The sequence below is a fragment of the Cottoperca gobio genome, chromosome 3, assembly GCF_900634415.1.
Source record: "Cottoperca gobio chromosome 3, fCotGob3.1, whole genome shotgun sequence".
NCBI classification, from domain to species: Eukaryota; Metazoa; Chordata; class Actinopteri; order Perciformes; family Bovichtidae; genus Cottoperca; species Cottoperca gobio.
The window spans coordinates 5,210,058-5,233,842 of NC_041357.1; the positions used below are offsets into that span (position 1 = coordinate 5,210,058).

At 41.3% G+C, this 23,785-nt stretch overlaps 1 protein-coding gene across 1 annotated transcript in view; it reads left to right on the forward strand.

The window, feature by feature from the left end:
• cdh8 (cadherin 8) overlaps positions 1-23,785 on the forward strand; it is a 95,636-nt gene that overhangs the window by 16,104 nt on the left and 55,747 nt on the right. Inside the window, 1 exon segment of the mRNA XM_029461690.1 lies at positions 20,217-20,511. Within this exon segment, the coding sequence (XP_029317550.1) occupies positions 20,217-20,511 (295 nt within the window).

Here is a 23,785-nt window from a genome sequence, read left to right on the forward strand (position 1 = left end):
TTATTGATAGAATGATATTACACAGGAAATTGTTGTATAAAATGGCAAACTCATCTCATTTAAATGGTGGCAAAAATAATAAGAATAAGAATAATAAAATTAGAAATAATCAGTTAAATGGACATGAGTTATGGAGGCTTGCACTCATCACAGTTTTTCCAACTGCGCTCTCTTCACCGCCACCTGTGGTTGCACTCTGGGCTTGTGGCTTTGCATTTTAATTAATTCCAAACATTATTAAGGATACAAATTCACTGTCTCACTCGACTGCACAACGCAATGTCGTCGAGCTGCAGGAATAGCAGCAATTATCCATATTGTGATGGAATATTTACGCTGTGTTTGTGTAACCTGCATGTCACATTGTGTCTTAACCGGTGATAAAGCATTTTTTTTCTTCTCTTTACATAATGAAACTGAAGATTTGGAAATCAAAACAAATTCATTTATCTGCTTCATTTACAGTTAAATCCCCAGCAATATAATGCAAACTGGAAAAGGTGACTTTTCAACATTATTTTCTTGAGATGGACATGAGCCGTGCTCAGTTTGATTCAACACAAGATTCCCTCTGATGAATTATAAATCAAAGGCTTGAATAAAAAAAACTCTAAATGCATTTATTTTTATATTTTAAAGGCCAGTTTTTTACACAGTGCTAAGGCAACGTCAAAGCAACCAAAAACATGCAGCATTTCAACACTGTGACCTCTGCTAACCTTGAGAAGAAAACAAATACATGAGTCAATAAAGCCATTAATATCAAGATCAGTGGGCAGTGGCTGACACATCAGACTCATTTTTAATTATCTAATTTATAATGACCCATATCACAGATATATTTCCTTTTGTCTGCTCCCACTTTAATTGCAGAAATAAATGATATCCCACCACATTGTGTGTTTGCTTCAATGCCATTCCAGCTCTAATATCGAGCATCTCGAGAGATTGGCACCTGGAGGAAAACAGAAAAGAGAAAAAGAAAAGAGGGCGAGTGTGCAGCTGCATTTTCTTCCTCAGTAATCGAATCCCTCAAAAGGGGGCCATTTTTCTTCATCTCCCCAGGTCCACAGGACCTTTAAACAGAGAAAGGCACCAAAAGAAGGCGCCATAGAACACAATTATAATTCCAATATAGTCTTGTAAAGAAAATGTAAACAGATCGCCAGGCTGCAAAGCTGCCCCCATTTTCCCAGAAGACTGGTAATAAAGTAGAAAAGATGTAATACTGGAAGAGGCTTTTTACCCCCTGTCCTTTTCTCACTCCAGAAATTGAAAAGTGTGGCTCTCTGCGATGACGCTGGTGCAAGAAGGGACGCTCGGAGATTAATGCGAGATTTAAAGGGGAGACGGAGGAGGGGTGGATTTTAGCAGAGGCGTTAATGCAGTTTTGCAAATTAACTCTAATGCACGAGTATTGATAAGAATTGATGGTGGTCTGCAGTGTTGGTCGAGCCCCTCTTTCCAGTACAGAAGCTGTGCATGTTTTGTCACAGGCTTAATTTCAGAGCTCTCCAGACTCTGACAGGGGACACAAACAAGCCACTGACCCCCTCCAGAAATCTGAACAGGAGCAAATTGGTGGCAAATTTTGATTTTGATTTGTAAGAGCGTGCTGCTTTCACATTGGCAAATCTTGAATTCTCCGGGCAAGACATATTTATTTATTTTTTATCCCTTTCCACAGTTTTCTTCTCTCTTGAATATTCCGTTTGTTGTGTGCTGTCTTGGGGGGTAGCATTTGTTTTATGCCCGATTTAGTTTTTTCTCGAGTTTATTCTCCAATCATTGGAAGGCAGAGGAAACAGCAGTAGGCTGCTTATGATAATTTCCTGGCAGTGGTTGCAACTGTCCTAATAATAATTACTGGTAGTGGGAGCTGCTTGGGCACACAGCTTAGGGGCGTGTGTGCATATACAGGACGAAATGTCTTTTTGTTGCACTCAAGTCACAGCAGTTATTGCTCTTCCAATCATCTATCATGTATAACCTCAGAAAGTGTTGTAACAGTTATGTGAGTTCAAGATTTGAAAGTTTGTGAAATAACATTTACGACCCGTTTTTGCTCCCAAATCGCCAAATACAGAAGCTTGGTCAGTGGCCCTACTCGTCAAACTATGGCGCTCCACGCACTCCTCTAGTTTCAGTTTTGGACGTGCTGGGCTGCCTTTAGTGCCCGTTGTAATTATTAACCCTCCTATTGTGCTCGTTTCTCCCCCCTTACTTTGGTGTTCCCGGTCAAATTTGACCGGTCTGTTTTAACAGCTCTTACATCATCACAAAAAACATTAATCATCACCAAATTTGATCTAACACCCCTTTAAGCTGTAACAAATGTCTGGTTTACATGAATAACTGCACTAAATATATAAAGAATATACACTGAAAATAAAAAGATTGTAATGTAATTAACATTTATTGTAAAAAAACTAAACAAAACAGAGACCAAAATTGATAGAACATCAAATATAATAGTCAAGTGTGTGTGTGTGTGTGTGTTCACACACACAGGAGTGGCATTTTACCATCATGTCGGAGTGTGCCTTGAAAACGTAAGCATCACATTTGTAGCATGTAATGCTTGTTTTATTGTCTCTAGGGGCACAGAGCTTGCATCTCTTCCTTTTCTGCCCTGTCTTTGTTGGGGGAGAGCGGCCAGGGCAGCGGCTAGGGCTTGCAGACTCCTAACTAGACTGGTAGAGGCTGGTGTGCAGGGAAGGTGCTGATGCCGTTTAATTAGAGTCACCAAAGCTTTCACAAGCTCTGCTAGGAAGAGTTTCCTCTTGAAACATTTCCCCTGCTTCCAGGTTGGGTTGAGCGCTGTCCACACCACATATGCGTTGCATGCAGACACATCCAGGAAGTTGTGGAACACCACCACAGGCCAACGGGCTGTCATTAGCTTGTTTGACCGATAAACTCCTGCTAGAATCAACAGACCTATGTAGGCTTGGAGGTCTACCTGGTCCAATGCTCTCCACATGTCCCCAAACACACGCCTCCCCTCCAGGTTTGTCATCTCCACTATAATTTCCTCAATGGACTTTGGTAAAAAGAGTTGGAAGCTGGACTTGATGTCATCCACACGAGATGTTCCAAACCGTGTTGGCCCTGGCGTCATCCTTACAATGTTTTCCACTCTCGCTCATGCCTCCTCTGTCCTGGGAGGATGAATACCAGAGCAAGTTACCACCCTTGAACTGGAATGTCACCTCAGGTGCCGGTTCTTCAGGTGCTGGTTCTTCAGGTGCCGGTTCTTCAGGTGTCTCTTCCCCAGGGGCCTCTTCCCCAGGGGCCTCTTCCCCAGGGGCCTCTTCCTCAGGGGCCTCTTCCTCGCCATCTGTTGACTGGTCAGTCCCACAAAAGTCTTGATTGATCAGGATCGATGTTGTCTTCCATTTCTGAGACATCCTCCTTTATTTCTGGGTCAACTTCATCTGGTTCAAAGATTTGCTCAAGAACCTCTCTGACAGATAATGGCCTAATCGGTTGCCTACTCATTGTGCTCACAGAGTAAAATGAGAGGAAGGCACAAATAAACGTGTTCCCATAAATGACAGTGTGCTTGTGTGTGTGGCTGTGTGTGTGGCTGTGTGTGTGTGTGTGTGGATGAAATTAATCTAGGGTTACCCATTCATTTCTTATGCCGGTCAAAATTGACCGGGAACACCATGGATGTAACAAAGTTGACTGAACCACTCAAAATTCAATGAAAGTGGTGATCAGCAATTGTATATGTTCAAATGCCTGCTATGGAGGATATCATAAGGCCTTGAAGCTATCAGATGTAAAACTAAATATTTATGATTGATGAAAGTAGTAAATCGGTCAGATTTGACCCGAACACAATAGGAGGGTTAAAGAAGTAAAAGATTAAGCAAGATGACTATGAAGAGCGTGAAAGTCCGCGTAGGGAGGAAGTCGTGGTGGGTGGTTGGGTCAAAAAACTCAGCGTTGACTCATTTTAAGTTACATAACATACTCATGTAACGTGCCTCACTTATGTCATTTACGTAACGTATTGCGTCACGTACGTAAAACAAGACTTTCACCCATTACACCGTTGTAATGTCCCGGGTGAAAGCAAAACGCAACGTTTGAAGTTACCTAACGTGGAGACATGCGTAATGTAGAGTAGTTGTGTCACACACGTTAATCTACTCACCTATTTACGTAACAAATATACTTAATAAAACCAAGTACCTAACCCAGTAGTAACATAACATATTTTACTTAAGTGGCATATGTAGCGCAACGTTAATCAACGCGTTGCCATGCACATTAAAAAATGACACTAAAGAGTTACCCTGTGCGCCAATGGGTCCTTATACAAGTATTATGTTATTGTTCAACAGAACAGTTCAGTCAAACGGTGTTGACCAAAGTCTCCAATTTTTCTAAGCCATGGGTGTGGTAAGATCTCGTGGCGTGACCTTTAGCATTACTGTGTGAATGCAATCTGGTACTCACTTAGCCCGGAGAGAAGATGCTCCCGGAGCCGGTTAGTGGGATGAATGTGACTGGCCGTGCAGTTTCCCACTGAGTGAACATCAAAGAAAGAAAGAGAGAGAGGCATGGACTTGTGTGAGTTTGTACGTATGAATATGTGTGTGTGAATCGCAGTCTGGGCCAAGAAGCAGTAAGGCCCGGCAGGCCGGTAAGGCGTGGAGGAGGGGGGAGGGGGGGTGTGACAGTTTAGTGTGAGAAGGGGAAATGGCATGGTGCTGCTGAAGCTAGTCATCCGTCTGCTGTGACACCCAGCGTGGAAGATGTCCCGGGGACTTGGGAAAGGCAGAGAGGAAGTGTGGTCGTGCAGAGGAGTGGGCGGCAGAGAGGAAGTGTCATCCTCTCTGTAAGTGTCACTCTGTCTCTGGTTCCCTGTTTGTCTCTGGCACATGGGGGCTGGATCTTTGCTTTGTACTTTCTCACTTTCTAAAATGTTCCACCACATAAATGCGAAACATTTGTTTAACCCATTGAACCCTGGAGTGCTTTGACACATCTTTCATGCAGGCCTGTGGCTGTCATGGCGGTACTGAGCTGGATATTATGTCTGGCAATCAGCGCCAATTTTTGTGAATTTTAATGTTTTTTGCAATGAGGCACATTTGCCAATTTTGGCTGCATATTACCTCATATAAATAGGTGAAAATTGCACAGCAGCACCAATGCTCTATTTATTATTTTCTTATTTGCACAGGCTTGTCCTAAACTGTTATTATGATGTCTGCCTTTCAAGGCCTTGCAACACGGTAGCAAGTTATAGTACACAACATTAAGATAAGTATAACGTAGTGAGCCCAAACTAGCTATTTGTCTGGTACAAAGGTAAACATGTCTGAGTGTTTCACATTTTCAGCAAACATAATAATACTTCTAATGTAATGGACTAGAGATTTGAAGGGGAGTGATCCACGCCGTTGAGAGTCCTTGAGAGGTAGAAAACACACACAAAAAACAATTACATCCCATCTATTGAAGGGATAAGATGAAGGGGGCCTCATCTAAGACACTTTTGTAAATGAGTTTTTTAGCCTTTATTGGCAGCAGACGCAGATGGGAAACACAGGGAGAAAGAGCAGAATGACGTGCAACAAAGGGACATTGTAGTTGTGTGCATCTCATTATGTGCTGCTGGGAAGCCACAGTTGCGGGAACGCTTTTTTATGGAGAAAAACTATCAAACTATTGGAAATTGTTTTTTTGGCTTGATGTCCACAGGTCAACAAATATGTTTTTACAGATGAAGGGATAAGAGTGCCTGTTTACCTTAGAGATATAAGACCCATGTTGAAAGGGCATTCCGTCAAATTATATATTCATGAAACAAACAATTTAATGATAATTTTCTGTCATGCCTCTTGTTTTATCTTTCAGGGTTAGGGTTTATTTCTGTTTGAGATCAATGTCTAGTTTCACTACCTGGACTTAGTGATACAAGTAACAAGTTTGACACAAGAGGTCAGTGAGTAGGCTGTGGGTTTCACCTGAGCGATTAACACGTATGCTGCAATAACCAAGAATAAACCAACTCACCTGGAAATATTTTATTATACTGAAGAAAATGTCAACATTTGATGATAACCTATTATCTTGTTCTAGTGCAGAAATAACTCACTCCTTTACTTTACATTAACAGCAGTACAACAATGTTTCTCATAACAGTGAAAGTATTCTATGCAGAATGGTCCCTTTCAGAGTATTACAATATTACATATATTATATTATTGGAATATCATTATTGACAAACAAGCATTGTAATGTTGCAGTGGATGTAGTGTAGCTCATTTTAACGGATTTACATACTGTTGAGTATTTAAATCTGAAATACGTTTATACATTTATAATGGGATTTATATGTGAAATAAAAAAAAATAAGTAAGAAGCTGTCAAATAAAGGTAGTGGAGTAAAAACAAATGCAATAAGGTGGAATAAGAGGATAAAGTGGCATACATTGGAAATACTGAAGTATCTCGAAAGTACACTTAAGTGCAGTACTTGAGTAGATGTACTTAGTTACCTTCCACCTAAGCAGTGACACTACTTCCCACAGTATGTGTAACCCCCCCCCCCCCTTTCCTGCTTTACAATCACTAATGGTGATACCTTCAGTATTAAATCTCTGGCAGTGGATGACCCAGTTGTGAGGGAGAGAAAGACAAAGAGAGACTGAGGGGGGAGCCAGAGTTGCTGGGATATTAATGGCTCCTCCTTGCAAGTGTGGTCATGAGCCTCCATTGCGGAGACAAGGCCTAATCAAAAGCCCCACACCGTGTGAGTGACAGCATCAAAGAGTGTCTGCATACTGCGAGGAATTCTCCCAACTTTCTGATTTCTGCACAATTAAAGTGGGTGCGGGAATGGAAACGCACGCTGTGATGATTTCTTCTTCCTCCTCTTTTTTTTGTTGTTGTCTCTCTCTATTCTCCTCTTTTCCTCCCGTAAACAACACGGGGCGCTTATCCCGTTCGCCTGTTATGTTTGTGTACATTAATTCCCAACCCTCAGGAGGCCCAGAAGAGGAGAGGGGGAATTAAAAAAGAGAGAGAAAAAGCTGAGGAGTAAAAATGCAGAAAGGAAACACCACTGAGGGAAAGACAGAGCAGTGGAAGTGAGAGCAAAGTGAGAGGGCTGTATTTTCACACCATTACTGTTTGTAGAGCGTTTTAGCACCCTGAGTAACTACTCTATGTCAAAAAAAGAAAAAGTGTTGTGCTGCTGCATGAAAACATCTTTCTGGAATGCGACAGCCCGACCCACAGCAATAGCAGTTGACCAACAAACTATAAACACAAGTTGAATGATTCTCCATGCTTAAAGACATCACAGTAATGTTTGCTCTGAGGTATTCGCTCCGTTTCTGTCTTCCCATTTTTACATATTTTGCCATAAATATTTCACTACGGACTCATCAAAACGTTTTTTTTTGGGAGGGATAGGAAGCAAAAAAAGGATAAAAATGTATGTGTCAGGTTTATACTTTCTATCTCCTTTTCCCTCCCTCCCATTAGCGGATTGGCTACTCAAGTGCTGCTTCATATCAAGGGAACTGCAAAACTCTGCACGAGCCAGAATGATGGAAATTACTTTTCTGGCTTCTCTGTGAGGCGCTACTATGAGGCCAGGAGTGTATTTCAAATATAATTGAGTTTGGTGCGTTCACAAAAGGAAACAATTGTGTGTTTGCAACCAAAACAACACACGTTATTTTGCTTCCGGATACACGGCCAAACTTTTCGTATGTCGGCTGTATTCACCTCCTTCCAAACTTCCCCCTGGAACTGTTTGTTAATGTTGTGTGATTGGTTTTGTTTCATTCCTGCGTCCTTTAGACCTTCCAGTTCCCGTCTCTCCTCTCAATGTGACTCCCAAGCTCCTCCATTTGGCTTTGATGTTATTAAATGAAAAGACCTCAGGTTGCACTTTCTCACAGCATCCCCATCCGACAGCAGCATTTTGGGAACAAACCAAGTTTTATTGCTTTTACCTCCATTTTAATAACAATACCTGTAAATGCAAAGTTAAACATTATTATTATTATGATTATTCCTGATCCTGTGACGTCCTTTGTTTTTTTCATCCACCCGTACAGACAGTCCAGGTCAAAAGGTTTGGCCACCCCGTTTCTGTGTGTGTAAGCATTTTTGCCAGCATCTGGAGCGACTAAATGGATATTGGAAGCTGTTGCCGGAGCCGAAAGGATGTTGGACAATGGTTGAGATTGATGAGTGTTTGGGCGCTTTCCCTGTGACCCTGCCGCATCTGGCAGGAACAAAGTCAGGCAGGTGTGACAGCCAGCATCCATCTACTAGTCAGCTGTAATAGGGAGGTGGCATTTGTACAGGGAAACACACACACACACATTCACACACACACGCACACACATACACTTATGCACAGTAAAGCCTGTGTTTTCTACACATTTTAGCAAGCAAGGATGCATACACATATATGTCACACACACAGGCCTGTAAGTGAAGTATATGCACACACAAACACATACACACACACACACACTCTCTTGTGACTCTTTCCTGGCAAGCTCCACTGTGTGTCTTTCCAGGAAGGAGTCGTTTTGTGATGCTGATTTCCTTCAAACGTCTGCGAGCTCTCATGTCTTATTATGGGAGACAAATGACATGTCGCGCAAACATGGCGTCCCTGCTCGTTAGCTCCGGACATGACAACCGTCGCAACATGTTTCATTGTCCTTTTGAACGTGTGGAATACTCAGACAGGACACATGTTGGGAAGTGTTATTGTAGATATGACAGGGTGATTTGGGGTTTCAGTTAAATAATAGATCTTAGCCTGTCAGTGTCATTACTGGTATAATAGAGGTTCCTCTCTGACCATAACTTATTAGAAAGAAATATTTTTTTCAAATAATATTTTTTATAAATGGACACTAATAAACAATACCTCATCACTTTGTCTCCAGTTGCTCTTGTATACTTTCTATTTTATTTGTATTCTTATTGTAGTCCTCTTCTTATCTTATTTAATAATTGATCTTATCTTACGTGTGTGTGTGTGTGTGTGTGTGTGTGTGTGTGTGTGTGTGTGTGTTCTGAATGACGTTTAAGACATTAAGCTGATGTGGACAGATTTACTGGATTTCATCCGGAATAGGGAAAATAACTCCAGTTGCAATGAACATTACAGAATGGGACCTGGATCAATAGATGCTATACAGCGGCCGTACATTTATTATAGTAACTCAAAAAAAGTAGATTTTAGTGTTGCATTTGACTTACATGAAGGTCTAGATGGTGTTTTTACCATAACAGAAAATGTATTATTAATAATAGCAATTTAATCTTTCAAAAACATAAAATAATGCAACTTTAACACATGTTATACATACATGCAAACATACAGGCTGATAAGCTAAATGCATGTGCTCCGATCAGTCAGTCAGTGTGACCTGTGTGCTGTCAGAGAACTGGTGACATTTAAGGCGCAGGGCCTGAATGCAGTCATGCAGGTTCGCTTTGCAGTAAAACCTCTCTCAGCTGGGTGGTCTATGCCACCATTGTTAGAGTGCCTTACTGCGTCAAGCCCCAGGGTACGAGCTCCACCCCCCTCCCTCTGCTGGCATGGAAAATCCCCCATGAGCCTCTTCTCTGATGTAAATCACAGGTAGGGGAAATGTGAGCCCGGCTGATGCACTGGCACTGTGCCGTGAAATCTCTGTTGACATTACCGACGGGCAATTCCAGAAAAAGACACAGAGCGAGAGCAGGAGAGGGGGAAGAGAGTGATGAAGAAAGAGAGGGAGATGTGAGGAGACGTGAGCATTTCAGGGGGTCACGTCGGAATTCTGGGACTTTTTGACTCACTGTCTCGTCTTCGTCTCCAGCATGACGGACTGAACTTAGTGGCCTGCACACTTTCATCCGCAGTCTCTCATTGAGAGTTGGCACGTGTAATGTGTGTCCTCTCTTTTATAGGCTCACAGAGAAACTAAAAAACGCAACCTGCTGGATCTTAGAGCTATAATACCCTCTAGGCCCAACCTGCTTTCTTACTTTTCTTTAGGTAACCTTTTAACAGACAAAGATTGATTTTTTTTCCCCCACAGCTTCAGTAGCTTTGTTTTGTGATGGCAAGATGCGGAAAGATGAAGATAACTTGGAAATGAAGTGAAGGTAACAAGGGAATCAGGGAAATGGGTTATAAGAGGCAATTTCCATGCCCACTCCCCCTTTCCCAAGCGCCGAAGGAACAAGTAAATTACTTTCACTTTAGTGTATGAAAATATTTAGTCGTACTTCATCTCAAGTGCGGCATTCCAGGAGGGCTTCGGTATCATTTCTATTGCCGCTTCTTGGTTTTGTGCTCCTGGAGTGGTGCAACAGGATGTAAAAGTTGGCCCTGTTTAGCCGCAGGATATGATTATGTAAGCGGGAGAGATGTCTTGGATATTTATCTAATGTGGCGTTGGGGGGCTGGGGGATTCTGTCTCTGAGCGACGCAGTAATGCACTCGATGGTCGCCAGTGTGGGGTGAGGGAAAAGATAAAAGGAACATGTCATCCATGCGTTAAAACAACAGAGATGACTCCTCTCTCTTGTCTACTTTCCCCTGCTCCTTTGTACTCCCCTCGCTCCCTCCCTACACACTCCCTTTCCTGGTCTGTGAGTGTGCAACACATATAGTGGCATCACGACACACAGAGGGAGCGCTTGTGCTTGTAGCTGCCGTCCACTCCAAGGTGATCTGACATCCTAAAGCGATGCTCCGCGCAAATGCACATTCACTCAGACAAGCGTGTTGACGTCGCTGCCTTGCCAAAAGGAGCCCCCCGCACTCCCCCTTACCAGTCTGAAGCCAGCTGCCAAGTGCTTCCGCGAAGAGGACGGCTTAATTGTTTCTGCCACAGCCATGCCTCTTCTTCATTTTTCTCCCTTTCCTTTCTAATCCCAGGGATGGGAAAATGGAGCTGTTATTTGCATGTCTAATGATACTCGATATCACAGGCCTCTCAAAGGAAAAGGCGCAGATGATTATTAATATAGCCAATGAAGCCCTAATTTACACAGCCTTTTGTTCTTAGGTCTGAGCAAAAAAACGCTTTCCAATACCTGCTTTTAACAGCCGAACCCCATAGAGAGATATGTTGGCTTTGAGTGTTGAAAAGATGCAGCAGATACATGCAAAGCCTTTGTGCTGTCAGTTTGGATGCTGTATTAAGCTAGTGATGTACAAAAAAGATACTTAGTCAAAATAATGTAGCTGGGATATTGATCCTTCTGGAGATGAGATCAGAACTCCTATTCTTAGAGGTTTTACACAGATAGGTCATGGCCCTGTTTTTGACAGCGATTGGTGTCGCTAGATAACTTGCTCGTAAATCTGACAGCTGTCCTTACATGATGGAGCAGCTTTTGGCATTCAAAGTTACAAATCTTTGCAGTTAGTGCACATTAACAATTGATATAATAAAGCTAGAGCCTGCAGTGCTGTTATAAGAGAGCACCAACAGTAGAGGCTTGATATAAGAGAAACAAAAGTGCTTAGCAGAAGCTGTCACAGCCCATTATTCAAGTCCCCCATACAGAAAACTTACTGCATACCTGCAGGACTTTTTCAAAACCAGCAATGCATGCCTTTCCAGCAGTGGCAGTTGGCATTGAAACTGGCTAATTTGCAAGGCTTCTCAGGTTGAGAACAATGACTTTGACAGCTGGAAACAGGCACTGTGGAGCACATCTGCATTTTTCCGCAGGAATAAGCTCCAAAGAATGGCTCCGGCACTTCGTCTTCCAATTATGGAAATATGTGTATTTCTATATACGGTATATACTATATATGAAACACCTCTTAAAATATGCTGATTGGAATGCAAAGAAAATCTGAATTATGACTCTTTCTTCTTGCAGGTTTGTTCACTAATTTTAATTTGTTTTCCATTATTTCATTTAACCCAGATTCACAGTAGATTATGCAACACATATTCTCACATATGGTACAGTATGCACATCATTTTCGAAGTTGGAAATTAACTATTTACATTTGACTTTTTACTCTATATTTAGAGCAGACCAGCGGACGACACAAACCAATGATCAAAATACGACAGAGTATGATTCCTATGATTAATCCAATTTAATAGAGTAGTTAAACATGTATATAAATATCTCTTTTATATGTTCATTTGTATAGTCTGCTGTTGCTGCTTTTAGGGTCTGTACAGATATGATTGGGTTAATGAGGGAGGGCAGAACTTTACGTTTCATTTTGCAAAAAAGATGGGTTATTAACATTTTCTTTGAACACGCCTCATGACTTTGAGAAATATATGCAACACCCTCCTCACAACATGTCAAATATAATATAAAAGTGTTAGTTTTGTACAACTTGCTTAATCGTGTGTGCCAATTTAAACCTAACAACGTGATAACGCTGTTGCAATATTGATACATCCCTGATACAGAGGCAGATCTGTTGTCCTCTGCAAAGAGCATCTTTATGAACCATGGCAACTGTTAAGTATAGTGCAAAATAGGGCTTGAAGAAAAATACATTTGGAATGAGAAAATAATAGCAGACTCTCAAAAGTTAGACTACCCTACCTTCAGTCTAAAGATAAATTACAATATGCTAACCCTTTACTGACCTCCTCTCCTACATAATCATATTTGTACACTCCCTCACATTGTATACTATACTGGGCTCCTCTTCTGCTTGACTTTCCTAAACATGAGCCACAACATTTCCACAGTGAAAACTCAACAGACGGTTATTCGTGACATTTAACGAGTTCACAGGATCGCTGGTTTGTCAGATCCACACTCATTTACTCAGTGGTTAAACTATGAACAGAAAAAAGGATAAAAAAGAAAAGCCTGTGAGTGAGCGAGTGAAAGAAAGAGGGTGGAAAAAAGGGGAGAAGGAGGGGAGTAAAATGTTGAAGTATGAATTATAAACCCGAGCAGCACCATCTGGAGCGAGAAAACACATCATAGTGGAGAGCCGGCACATTGAATTAGACTTGCTACGGGATCCATCTGCACCTCGTGAAATCAATCTCGTTCCTTGATTTGATTAGGTCAGCCACGCTGAAGAAAGAGAAAACTGTTGTGCTCCTTGATTAAGCTTGTTTTGTTTGCCACCCCTCCGCACCCACCCGCCTCCAGCATGTTGTGTATACCGATGAGTTTGGGGCCCACAGGTAGGCTAATGACAGTAGTCGAGGTTAATGCTAAAAAATCTCCCTCTATTTAACACTCAGCGTGTGCATCGCAACCTCCGCAGCCAAGCTCATTTAAACTTTGTTCACGGCTCTTTGTTGCTTAGAACATTTCTTTCTTTTTTTTTGGTATTTGTTTGTTTTGCACAAATCACAGGTTGTACTTCAGGCAGCAGAGCTCTTCACTGGAAGCAGGTAAAGCTGCCAAGAATTGGACAAATGCTTTAAACTAGAACTTGTGTTTCTTATTTACCTTTGTTTTCTGGCAATGAGGGTTGCATTGGGCACACACCAATGCACACACTGATTGTGTAATGTTGTAACAACAGGCTGTAATGGGCAGGCGGTAAAAAATCTATACTGAATATTGCTTGCATGTACATAGGTCATTCTTGAAGTGAGAGCTGATGTTGCCCACGGCCCGGCCACATTATGCAGAGTTATTTTATTTTATTTTTCCCAGTTCTCTCTCTGTGGTGACACCGTACCCTCCAATGATTAAAATGCATCCTCCCATGCATCCACACTCACAAACAAAAGGCTTTTCATGGGTGGCTAAATCTAATTGTGTTGCCCTCTTGTTCTAAAGGTAGCTGCTTTGACTTTGACTTATTCTCCACAAGCAATAATGCGCCGCTGGCAGAGAATGCAACTCATGTGCCATTGCTCAAAGTGCAGGGATGGACATGGAACACATTACCCCTGATTGACCTTGGTACAGATTGCACACAAATCCAATACAAATTGTCTCGTTTTTTTGTTTGTCTCATTAATTCACGATTGTCCAAGAGGAAAATAGAACAGATTGAGAGCGAAAGGCGAAAGCTTGCCGAATATTCAGTTCTCTGTCCACTAAAAGAAAGAAAAAAGAAGCTGTGTGGAGAAGGTATAACACTGGGAGAGTCTGCACTGATTGTAATTACTGTACTTATTCTGAGAGGACCGTGTTTCAATTGCAAACCGTCACCTTTGCTTGCATGTGGGTCATGACACCATCTCCTTCTCATTGTCTCAATAAAGAAAGACTGTCTGCACTGATAATAGATGAACAGGAGAGCATGGAAGGTTCTCTTACACCCTTTTGGCCTCCATGAAAACAGTGTTTGACCTTTCAGGAGAGTATTATTGATTATTGTTCTATTGCAACAAATGTCCCAAAATCGCCATGGATAGAATTCCTTTGTGGCTAATGCAAGTAGACAACCTAATGCATTTAAAGAGTTTTATTATCACCAAATCACGACAAGAATCTTAATTTGCTGGACAGAAGTATAAATGTATATATCTTTTAGATATTTTTAGCATTTACATAACAATACGTTGCATTATATTTCATTTAGATGACGCCGTTGCGACTCACGATACATACTTTGGCCTCATTTGTACAAGGAGCCTAAAATGTTTCAGGTTACAGTATTTCTAATTGTAAATTCTTATTTCAACGCAACGTATGTTCACGCTACGCTTTCCTCCAATGAAGTCTGCTGTAGTTCACACCAGAAGGGAACTTTTCTGTCCAATTTGATAAAACGTTACGTGCCATGAGACAGACTGGAGGGAAAATGTTCCCAAGAATAGCTAAGTGTATCATATATCATGCATCGCGCCATCTGCTCCGTACATTCAAAATGTTATTGCAATATTTAGAATTACAGATTATTCATGTAGGTGTAATTAACAGAGTCGAAATCCAACAAATGGGAGGAAGCTACAATTCATTTTTAGACATGTTTGAGCAGAATCTATGTGGAGTAACTATTTAGGCTACAGTTGCCTAAGGGTGTACAGATGGAGAAAAAATGGTAGCTCTAATTTTACCACTTTTGGCAATGAATTACCCCTGTTGATCCCTCACTGCAGTATTAGGCCCTCTTGTATGAATTCTTTGGATTTGTTCTGTGAGACTGGGTCACGTTGACCAGATGAGTAGAAATGGGCCATAATAAGTGACTGAACTGAATAATAAAAGGTCAACATCTGGCTGTTACAAAAGGTGCTATGTAAACTAGTCCACACAGTGCATGGCCTTGGGGTTCCCATACATTTTACATAACAACATGCAATTCACTACATATTTAATGGGTAACATGACATTTTCCCGTCTGGTCATGCAAACCTTGGTTAAACAAGTCTGTTATTTTCACCACGTCATGATCTAACCAAACATGACATTTAGAGTCAACACAATGATGCATTATACAGAACACTTCGGTGCTGTACTACCCTTTTGCCAGTTTGTATCATTTGCTATATAAAATAACATCAAATGCAGCATATTACTATAAATATCAGTGGTGGAAAAGTACTCAAGAATTGTACAAATTTGAGGTATTTGTTCACTTTGTTACTTTATAGTTCTATTGATCCTCTACAGTTCAAAGGGAAATATTGTGCTTGTTGCATGCAATGCATTCTCAAGAGTTCATTCTCAAGATTAAACATTTCAAGTTAAAATTGTTCACAAACTGTTTGGCTTGTGACGACTTACAAGAAGTGTGTAGTCGGGGCCCGTTGTCAGATGTTTTAGTTGTGTATTTGTAATTGTTCCAAACTTCTCAAATGGTTTCATTTGAATAACAGTCTGGTACTCAAACTATCCTAAATGTATCCAATATATAATAATACAAAGTCCAAAATAAGACAAAAAAAGATACATCAGTCACAGGGGCCATTTTTCTTGTACTAGTAAAAGTAATTGTTTCTTGTTATTTTACTTTTGATACTTTGAGTACATTTAGCTGATTACACTTTTGTACATTTAGTTTATTATAATGGAGCATTGTTTACTCTTGTAAAGGATCTGAGTACTAACACCAATCAAAAAATATTTTGTAAATTAAGCAAAAGTAGGAATGGTAACACTTTCTTTGACCCTTATAAGTTATCATAAACTGCTTTATAATGTGCATCAATAAAGTATTATTGATATTTATGAGTGCTTATAATTGTATTTTTATACTGTGCTATAAGAAGATTAAATATGTTTACAATGCATTATATACATAAGCATCATGGGAAGTGGTACCTCAGTGGTTGACCACTAACGAGGACTAACTGAGGTAGGATTTGGAGAAGGCAGTGAGACGTACTGTGTACGGTCTGTTCTAGCAGACAGAAGCTGACAAGCTGCATCACAGTGACAGCATCTCCTCCCTCTTGCTCCTCGCTTCACTCTCCCTCTTTTTCTCCAGTCCTACTGGTACATACAAAGGAGGAGCACATGTCCTATCTACAATTTGCCCTGACAAGGAGCAAAATCATTAGTTCCCTCTGGAGGGCTACACTTAAGTATGTGGAACCCGAGGCTGGGGCAGGGGGTTGTGGGGTGGGAGTAGAAACTGTGGAATCTTCCTCATTAGGACACATTGATTGTTCAAGTGATTGCCGTAAAAAGCTCTTCTTCAGCAGGGACTGACATATTTCCTCCTCTGCCGACAGAATAAGCAGTCCCATGCAGCCCCTGATTGGGAGCTGGCAAATGGAGGTGTGCTTGTGAGTGTGTGTGTGTGTGTGTGTGTGTGTGTGTGTGTGTGTGTGTGTGTGTGTGTGTGTGTGTGTGTGTGTGTGTGTGATTGGGCATGCGTGTGCACAACAGTCCTGGAACAAAGCAAAAAGAGTATTGTAAAGTAATGCCACAAGGTATTTTCTGCAGTCAACCAAGGTTTTCTTTATCTCTGAGTTGCAGATTCATTATATATGCTATATATATATATACATATATATATATATACTTTGCCAACATCACATCAACGTCATGTGATAAAAATGAGTCCTACGCAAATCGGTGTCTTGGTAATTTCTGATCATATTTTAGTTTTCGCAAAGTTTTTAGTTTCCTCCGCGCCTTTTTCCGCGTATCACAGAATTATTACTTAAACTTTCGACAGTGTTTTACGTGCAAATTCAGGAGGCCCATGTAGCTACACGACAGACCCATTTTCACGGTAACCGGAGCAAGAGGTCTTTGTCAATATTATAGGACCATAAATAGTGCTTAATAATATATTGTTTATAATATTAGATACAAATATTATATATTCATTTAAATATAAGCTGATTATACGGAGAGCCTTGACATCATATCAGAGGGATACTGTCAGTAAAATTCAGGAATCATTTCTAAGTCCTATGAGGTCCCCTGGTTGTACTAATCCTGTGTGAATAGGGCTTTAGACCTTATAGCCAGTAAAGACAGGTTACTAACATTATTCTATTATTATTATACTCTATTGCCACCGTTACTACTCAGATACAGAATCAACATAGCCAGGGCGGTGATCTAAATGCCTAAACAACCTGTGCTCAGAATACAGTATTGGTGTTTGGGACTCTGCATTGTAGCACATTGTCATCATGACTACAGAACGTTGCTTGTTTCCTGAATGCCACTGATTCTTGGTGCTGTTCTAGTTGCCCAGGCAACTCAGTTAATGACAGGGACCTGTGACAGATCCCCCCCTTCAGTAATTGTACTCTTTCATGACCGTTTTTGCACTCCAGTGCGAAGGCTGTCTAAGAAGTGGGCGACCAGGACATTCAGAGGAGAAGAGCTGCCGCTGGTTACAGCCAGCTCGGCCCAACTTTCAGGGAATGCGATGTTAGAAGTGGCAGATTCTAGCAAAGTGATGATGGATTGCTTGAATTTTTTTTTTTTAAAGCACACAGTATGCCATTTTTGTTCAGGATTTAGTCATTCATCCGTCATTTTTGTTAACTTGTCAGCCAGAATGAACCGTGGTTTGTGATAGACGTGGAGAGCTATACAACGAGAAATCTCTATTTAAATGTTAAATGTTACAAAAAGAGGAATCAATCTTCTGAAAGCAATCTAGGCAGTAAGCGTATCAAGGAGATCATGTTTTTGGCTCGTTTTGGTGTTTTAAATGTCCGTTATGGAAATACTTCTGACCCGATTTTCATGATATTTGGTGGAAGGCTGCAGTATGGGCCAAGAAAGAACCTATTACATTTTGAAAAGAATCTGAAAAATGACTTCCCAAGTTGGAAAACAAAAACTCGTAAAAATATTTTATACAGTTTTTTAAAATGCTCTGAGCCATGAAAAAACAACACATCTCCTTTGTAGCGTCCATGTTGTTTCCACGTTATGACTTAAAGCTCACCATTGGCCTTGGCGGAGGTCTGCACTCTCCGAGCCATTCTAGTTTTATTTATTCTTTCGAGGCATTTTTATGTCTTTATAGTTGAAAGTAGAGAGATGACAGGAAATGACCGAAGAAAGAGACATATGGGGAATTACATGCAACAAATCTGCTCACCAGATGCATAAATCTTCATGGTCAATAACTATTTAAATGATTTTACAAAAAAAGCCGCAAACCTAAATTCCATTTCATATAAAAAGTGGACTCTCACTCATCTTTAATGCATCGTTATTATGGAACTTGATCAACATTACTGTGCTTGACAGTTCATTCTTGACCTTGAAAACAACTGTTCTGACTGTCCATTTCAATTTGCACTTCTATGTGAGAAACATGCCGCCATACACGTCGAGCTGCAGGCATACCACTACACACAAGAAGTCACACATAGGATAAAAAACAATGACAGACCATCATTAATTTGAGCTCATTTAAAGAGTTTCTCAGTGTGCAGGATGTTGCAAGGCATTGGTGTTAATGAGCTACATCATTCATGTGAAATGATGGCACAATTAGGAAAACAAAAGTGCAAGGTGTGACAATTTAAGTGAATGTGCTTTGTCAGTGTCTGCAAACAACACCTCCGAGACAGTATATGCATAAAAGCCGGCTTATAAAAACATTGCGGGGGGTTTAGAGGTCGGGATTCTTACCGGCAGATTTTTACCTCGCTATTCTGCACCCTAACCACGCTCCCACAGGAATCTCCGTTGAAACACTGAAGCAGGAAATGAAATTAAAGCTGCTGAATACAGATGTTTAGATGCATGCGCTGTGTGCTCAGTTGTGTGTGTGTGTGTGTGTGTGTGTGTTTTTGAGAGGCATGTATATTGACAAAAAATACAAAGTGAAAAAAAAGAGGGCTGCCAGCCGTGTCACAACAACACTGCAACATTGCTGGATTTGTAAATGTTCTTCTCAGCGCCTCTCCCTTCCCATCTGAAAGTCACTCCCCTCGGGGATCTAAAAGGCTTATATGAAACGTGACTTACAGTAAAATAAGAGCTTGTTTATGTGAATACAAGCAAAGTTCTGTGCCTTCCTAATGACAAAGCCCTGGTGTTTCCCTTTTTCTACGACCTTTTTCGTCCCGAGTTTGTCTCCTGCACTTCCAATTTAGCTTTTTAGAAACAGACGGTTTTGCCCGTTCTTCGGTCCACAGATGTTTCAGCAGCCCTATGTAGCATTGTCAGACTCATTAGTTATACTCAGCTATGCGGCGAGTGGGAGCCAACCACTCAGTCTAGCACGTAATGCAGCCTTAGTGAACTAATGAAACTGTAATTACAAAAATAATGAGGAACATGCAGTGTCGTCCAGTAACTTAGGGCTAGTTATTTGTGAGCTTGAATCATCATGTGCAGAGTTTCCTCTTGAATTTTTTATGGATTCTGATACTTTTGTGGTGGAATACACATTCAAAGCACTTCTGGCTTTTTCGTTCTGTGAATTTCAGACTGTAGGGAGCAATATCCCCCCACATTGTGTGTTTGTATGATGTATTTGCGATGTATAATGAGGAACAATGTAGGCTAAGGTCCATTTCCTGTGCTACTTATAAAGCTATTGCCCCCAGTGGGCCTCATTTAGCAAAGTGTAGGCTATGTTGAGCCACGTTTAGTATCCTTGCTAAACTAGTTGCAGCCAAGCACAGCAGAAAAACACAACACATTACATTCACACTATACACTTATCTGCCTTTACATGGTGAGAACTTCTCAAATCTGCTAAGCATATCAACTTTCACTGATTAACCCCCCCCCACCCCAACCCCACCATCTCTGTTTACACAGTGGGATCACTCTGCTCCACCTTTAAACTTCATCTATTATTTTTCTTCTCTGTTTAATTGCAGCTACACACAGACTTGGATGTGGGCGGCAAGAACATCAAGTACGTCCTGGCGGGTGAGGGTGCGGGCACCATCTTTGCCATTAATGAATTAACAGGCGACATCCACGCCATGAAGAGGCTGGACCGCGAGGAGAAGGCAGAGTACACGCTAACAGCCCAGGTTGTTAATGCTGACACAGACGAGCCCTTGGAGCCACCGTCCGAGTTCATCATCAAAGTCCAGGACATTAACGACAACCCTCCGCAGTTCAACGAAGGCCCGTACCGAGCCTCTGTTCCAGAAATGTCTGCTGTTGGTGAGTCACAAGAAACATATTTATTTTCTGGTCTGAAGCCTAGTCAGTGTGTGAGAATTCCGAGACGGCTGATCTCTAATGGGCTATTGCATAAAATAATGAGTGAGGAGGAACAAGAGGAAATGAGTATGCTTATTTACATGCTTGCTTGCTATGAGTTGTTCGGAAAATGAAAATACGACAATGATAAATCAAATCCCTAGAACTTCGTCCATAATGCAGTGCTGCAACTGAAGAACTGGCGTCAGTGTCAACACACTCTTAGCTATGTCGCGTAATGGGGAGTGTATCCATGTTCATAGGGTTCTATGCTAAAAGAGTCTTATGTTCCCCAACCCAATATCCTCTTATGATACATTACAGACACCTTTCAAAGGATCTTACATTTTTAACAATGTTTTTCCCCTAAGTCAAATGTTCAATGTTTGTTTCCCCGGGTCAATATTTTGAAATCACCCACCTACAGCTTATAGCTCCTTGAAACACCCCCGAAGCAAGACAGTTCTCCACGGTGGCTGAATGACCACCAATCAAACTGCATTTGATGTCCATGTCCCTTCGTTCTTTTGCAATTTGAAAAGAAAACAAATCTATTACATTGTTAGTTTGTTTAAAGAACATAGGACCCTGGGATCATAGGGACGACCCTGCGTAACGCTAATGTAAGATCTTGTACAGAACAGCCCACTCACAAAGAAGTCCAACTAAAAATGCAAATCACCAGATCAGGAAAGCTTGATTGAACTTGAATTCTACTGAAGCTGAAAAAGCACCATGAGCACATTTCTGACATGCTATATCAGCATATGTAAATACAGCATTCACCCTTCTGGCAAGCAGTAAGAAAATGCTATTCTCCACTTTGCATAGGTCAAGGGCCATGCTGTCTTATGATGTGCAGCATTTGAGGAAAATGTGGAAATGTATTGCATTCTATAACATTTTCATGTGTGCAGTAAGTTATGTGGTATACTCTGGTGATCACTGCAATCAAATATTTATGAAAAGATTAGAAAGTTCAAGATGTAATGTGTTGAAAACCTGTAGGGAATGGACTAGGAGCAGAACCCACAGTGGATCACTTTATTTGGTATCAAAGTCATTTACAATTTGACCCTTTTTTTCTACGCAACACAGCAAGAAGGCTGAACAAACCTCGCTGTAGAAAAGAGTGTGCGTGGATAGTTTATAATTCAAGATATAAGCGTTTCAGTATAATTATAGATGAAGCATTAAAAAGCATAAAGGGTTTGCATTTCAAACTGTTAGCACCACACTGTCAGTTAGCTTGTCAACACTGACTGATGCTAATTGCCACAAGCTACCTTTCTTCAATCCCCACAAGCTAGCATACAGCAAAATGGAAAGTGTTTGTGTACTATTATATTCATATATTCACATGCAAATATTCACATTCTTATTCCATCCATGCCCACTGTATGTTGATCACATCATTCAAACGTATAGCTCACCTAGGATTGGCAGAAGCCTGTAAGTGGAACAGTACACTGTGTTTTTTTTTCCCTTCAGGGACGCCTTGCCACTGACCCACAGAGCAGCAGGAGTCTTGTAGAAAATGTTTCCATCAGTAGCAGGAAGGAGATCAGAGTGTGTCTTTATGCCGTTTTGACATTGGATGAGTTCACTGAGGGTGCCGAGGTCTGTTGTTGGGCGGTATGTGCTTGTTATTGTGTTTTCTCATCGAGCTTCCCCTTGTTACCTGTCACAAAGCTGACATAACATGCGAGGGCAGATGGTGCTAGGTATGTAATGGAATCTGTTTGGGAAATCCCATCTGTAGTTGCAGCCTTTACGTCAGTTCTTGGAGGTAACAACGATTTAGCTTCTCATGATCATGACTTTTATTAGCTGCTGCTGCTGCTGCGGGAGGAAAGAGGAACAAAACACAGTGCAAAAGAATCCATGTAAACACATAATAACAGTGAACTCTTGTTGTCTGAACTCCGTTACTTGATCCCCGCTGCTCACTGCTTTGGATCTCGGTTGAAATTTAGCTCTCCAAGGGTTTTGTCAGTGCAGCGCAGGGACAGCCGCAGTGATGGGGTAGAGAGCAAAGTGGTAGTTGACAGCACTCTGTGATTTGCCAGTGGGAATAATGCATAAGAAATGGAAATCGGCATCTCTTTGTTGATTGTTGTTCCCTTTTGTCACTACTGATTAATTAAACATTCACGAATGCTCAGTTGTTCGCTTGAAAGGCTTTTTTTTTTTCTGCGACTAGTTTTCCTCTTGCTAAGTTTTCATGTGCTAAGGCATTATGGGAAGAATGTGACGCTCCGGACAAACAAACAAGAAGTCATTCATCTCTCTCGCCTCATATTCATAAATAACCGGGGTTTTTTCTTTTTTACAGTGGTGTTTCATCTTTATTGCGTTGAAATGAGAATTTGTGCAGGCCTCGGTGGATTACTGAAAGTGTGCTGTGCAGAGGATAACTAATAAAGTCCACAGGAAAAGGGAATAGAAAATAAACCGATGTAGCTGAAGTCTGCTGCATATGAGCAAATCTCTCCCACTACGCATTACAATATAATCATGGCACATGCTAAGAGTAGAGATGCCGCATTACGTCTGGTATTGCGTGCAGACAATGCTGAATGTGCTGATGTAATTCTGCTTAGCAAGAACCCACCTGCGTCGAATAATCAAAAATCTAATCCGGACCATAAAGGGCTGGTTCTCTTCACGATGTTATCCACTTACAGAGCTTGTCAGTTCCACTCCAGACTTCATCAATGTCTCACCAGCTCCTTGCTTATCGTGTCCATGGTGTATCAGTGAGACCAGGAGACAAATATCAACACCCATCTTTTATCTGCCAAGGACTACGGCTAGATAGAAAACCACCTCATTGAATGTCATCCCCCCCACCCCCCATAGGAAGCGGTCCCCACAGCCGGATGAGATATGTGACATGGGCCACTGAGGTCGCCATGTTTCCTGTGTGTGGAGGTGCACAGAGGTTAATGGGAAATGAAGGAGAAAGACCTTTTGTTCTTCCTTTAAAGGGGCCGGTCGGATAAGACGTGTGGCGTTCTGTGACTTTTCTCTGACTTTCATTTCCCCGAATGGCTGAGAATGGAAGGTGACCACGGTTCTAATTGTTGAGCGGATCGTTTCTCAAAGTACAGTTACAGAATAGAGTTTGATCTCATTAGTGTATGGAACCAGGATAAGTGTGTTGTACGTAGAGATTTTGTGACCGCTGTGCTCGACTGGGTGTTACTATATGGGGCTGTTTGACAAGGGGGGA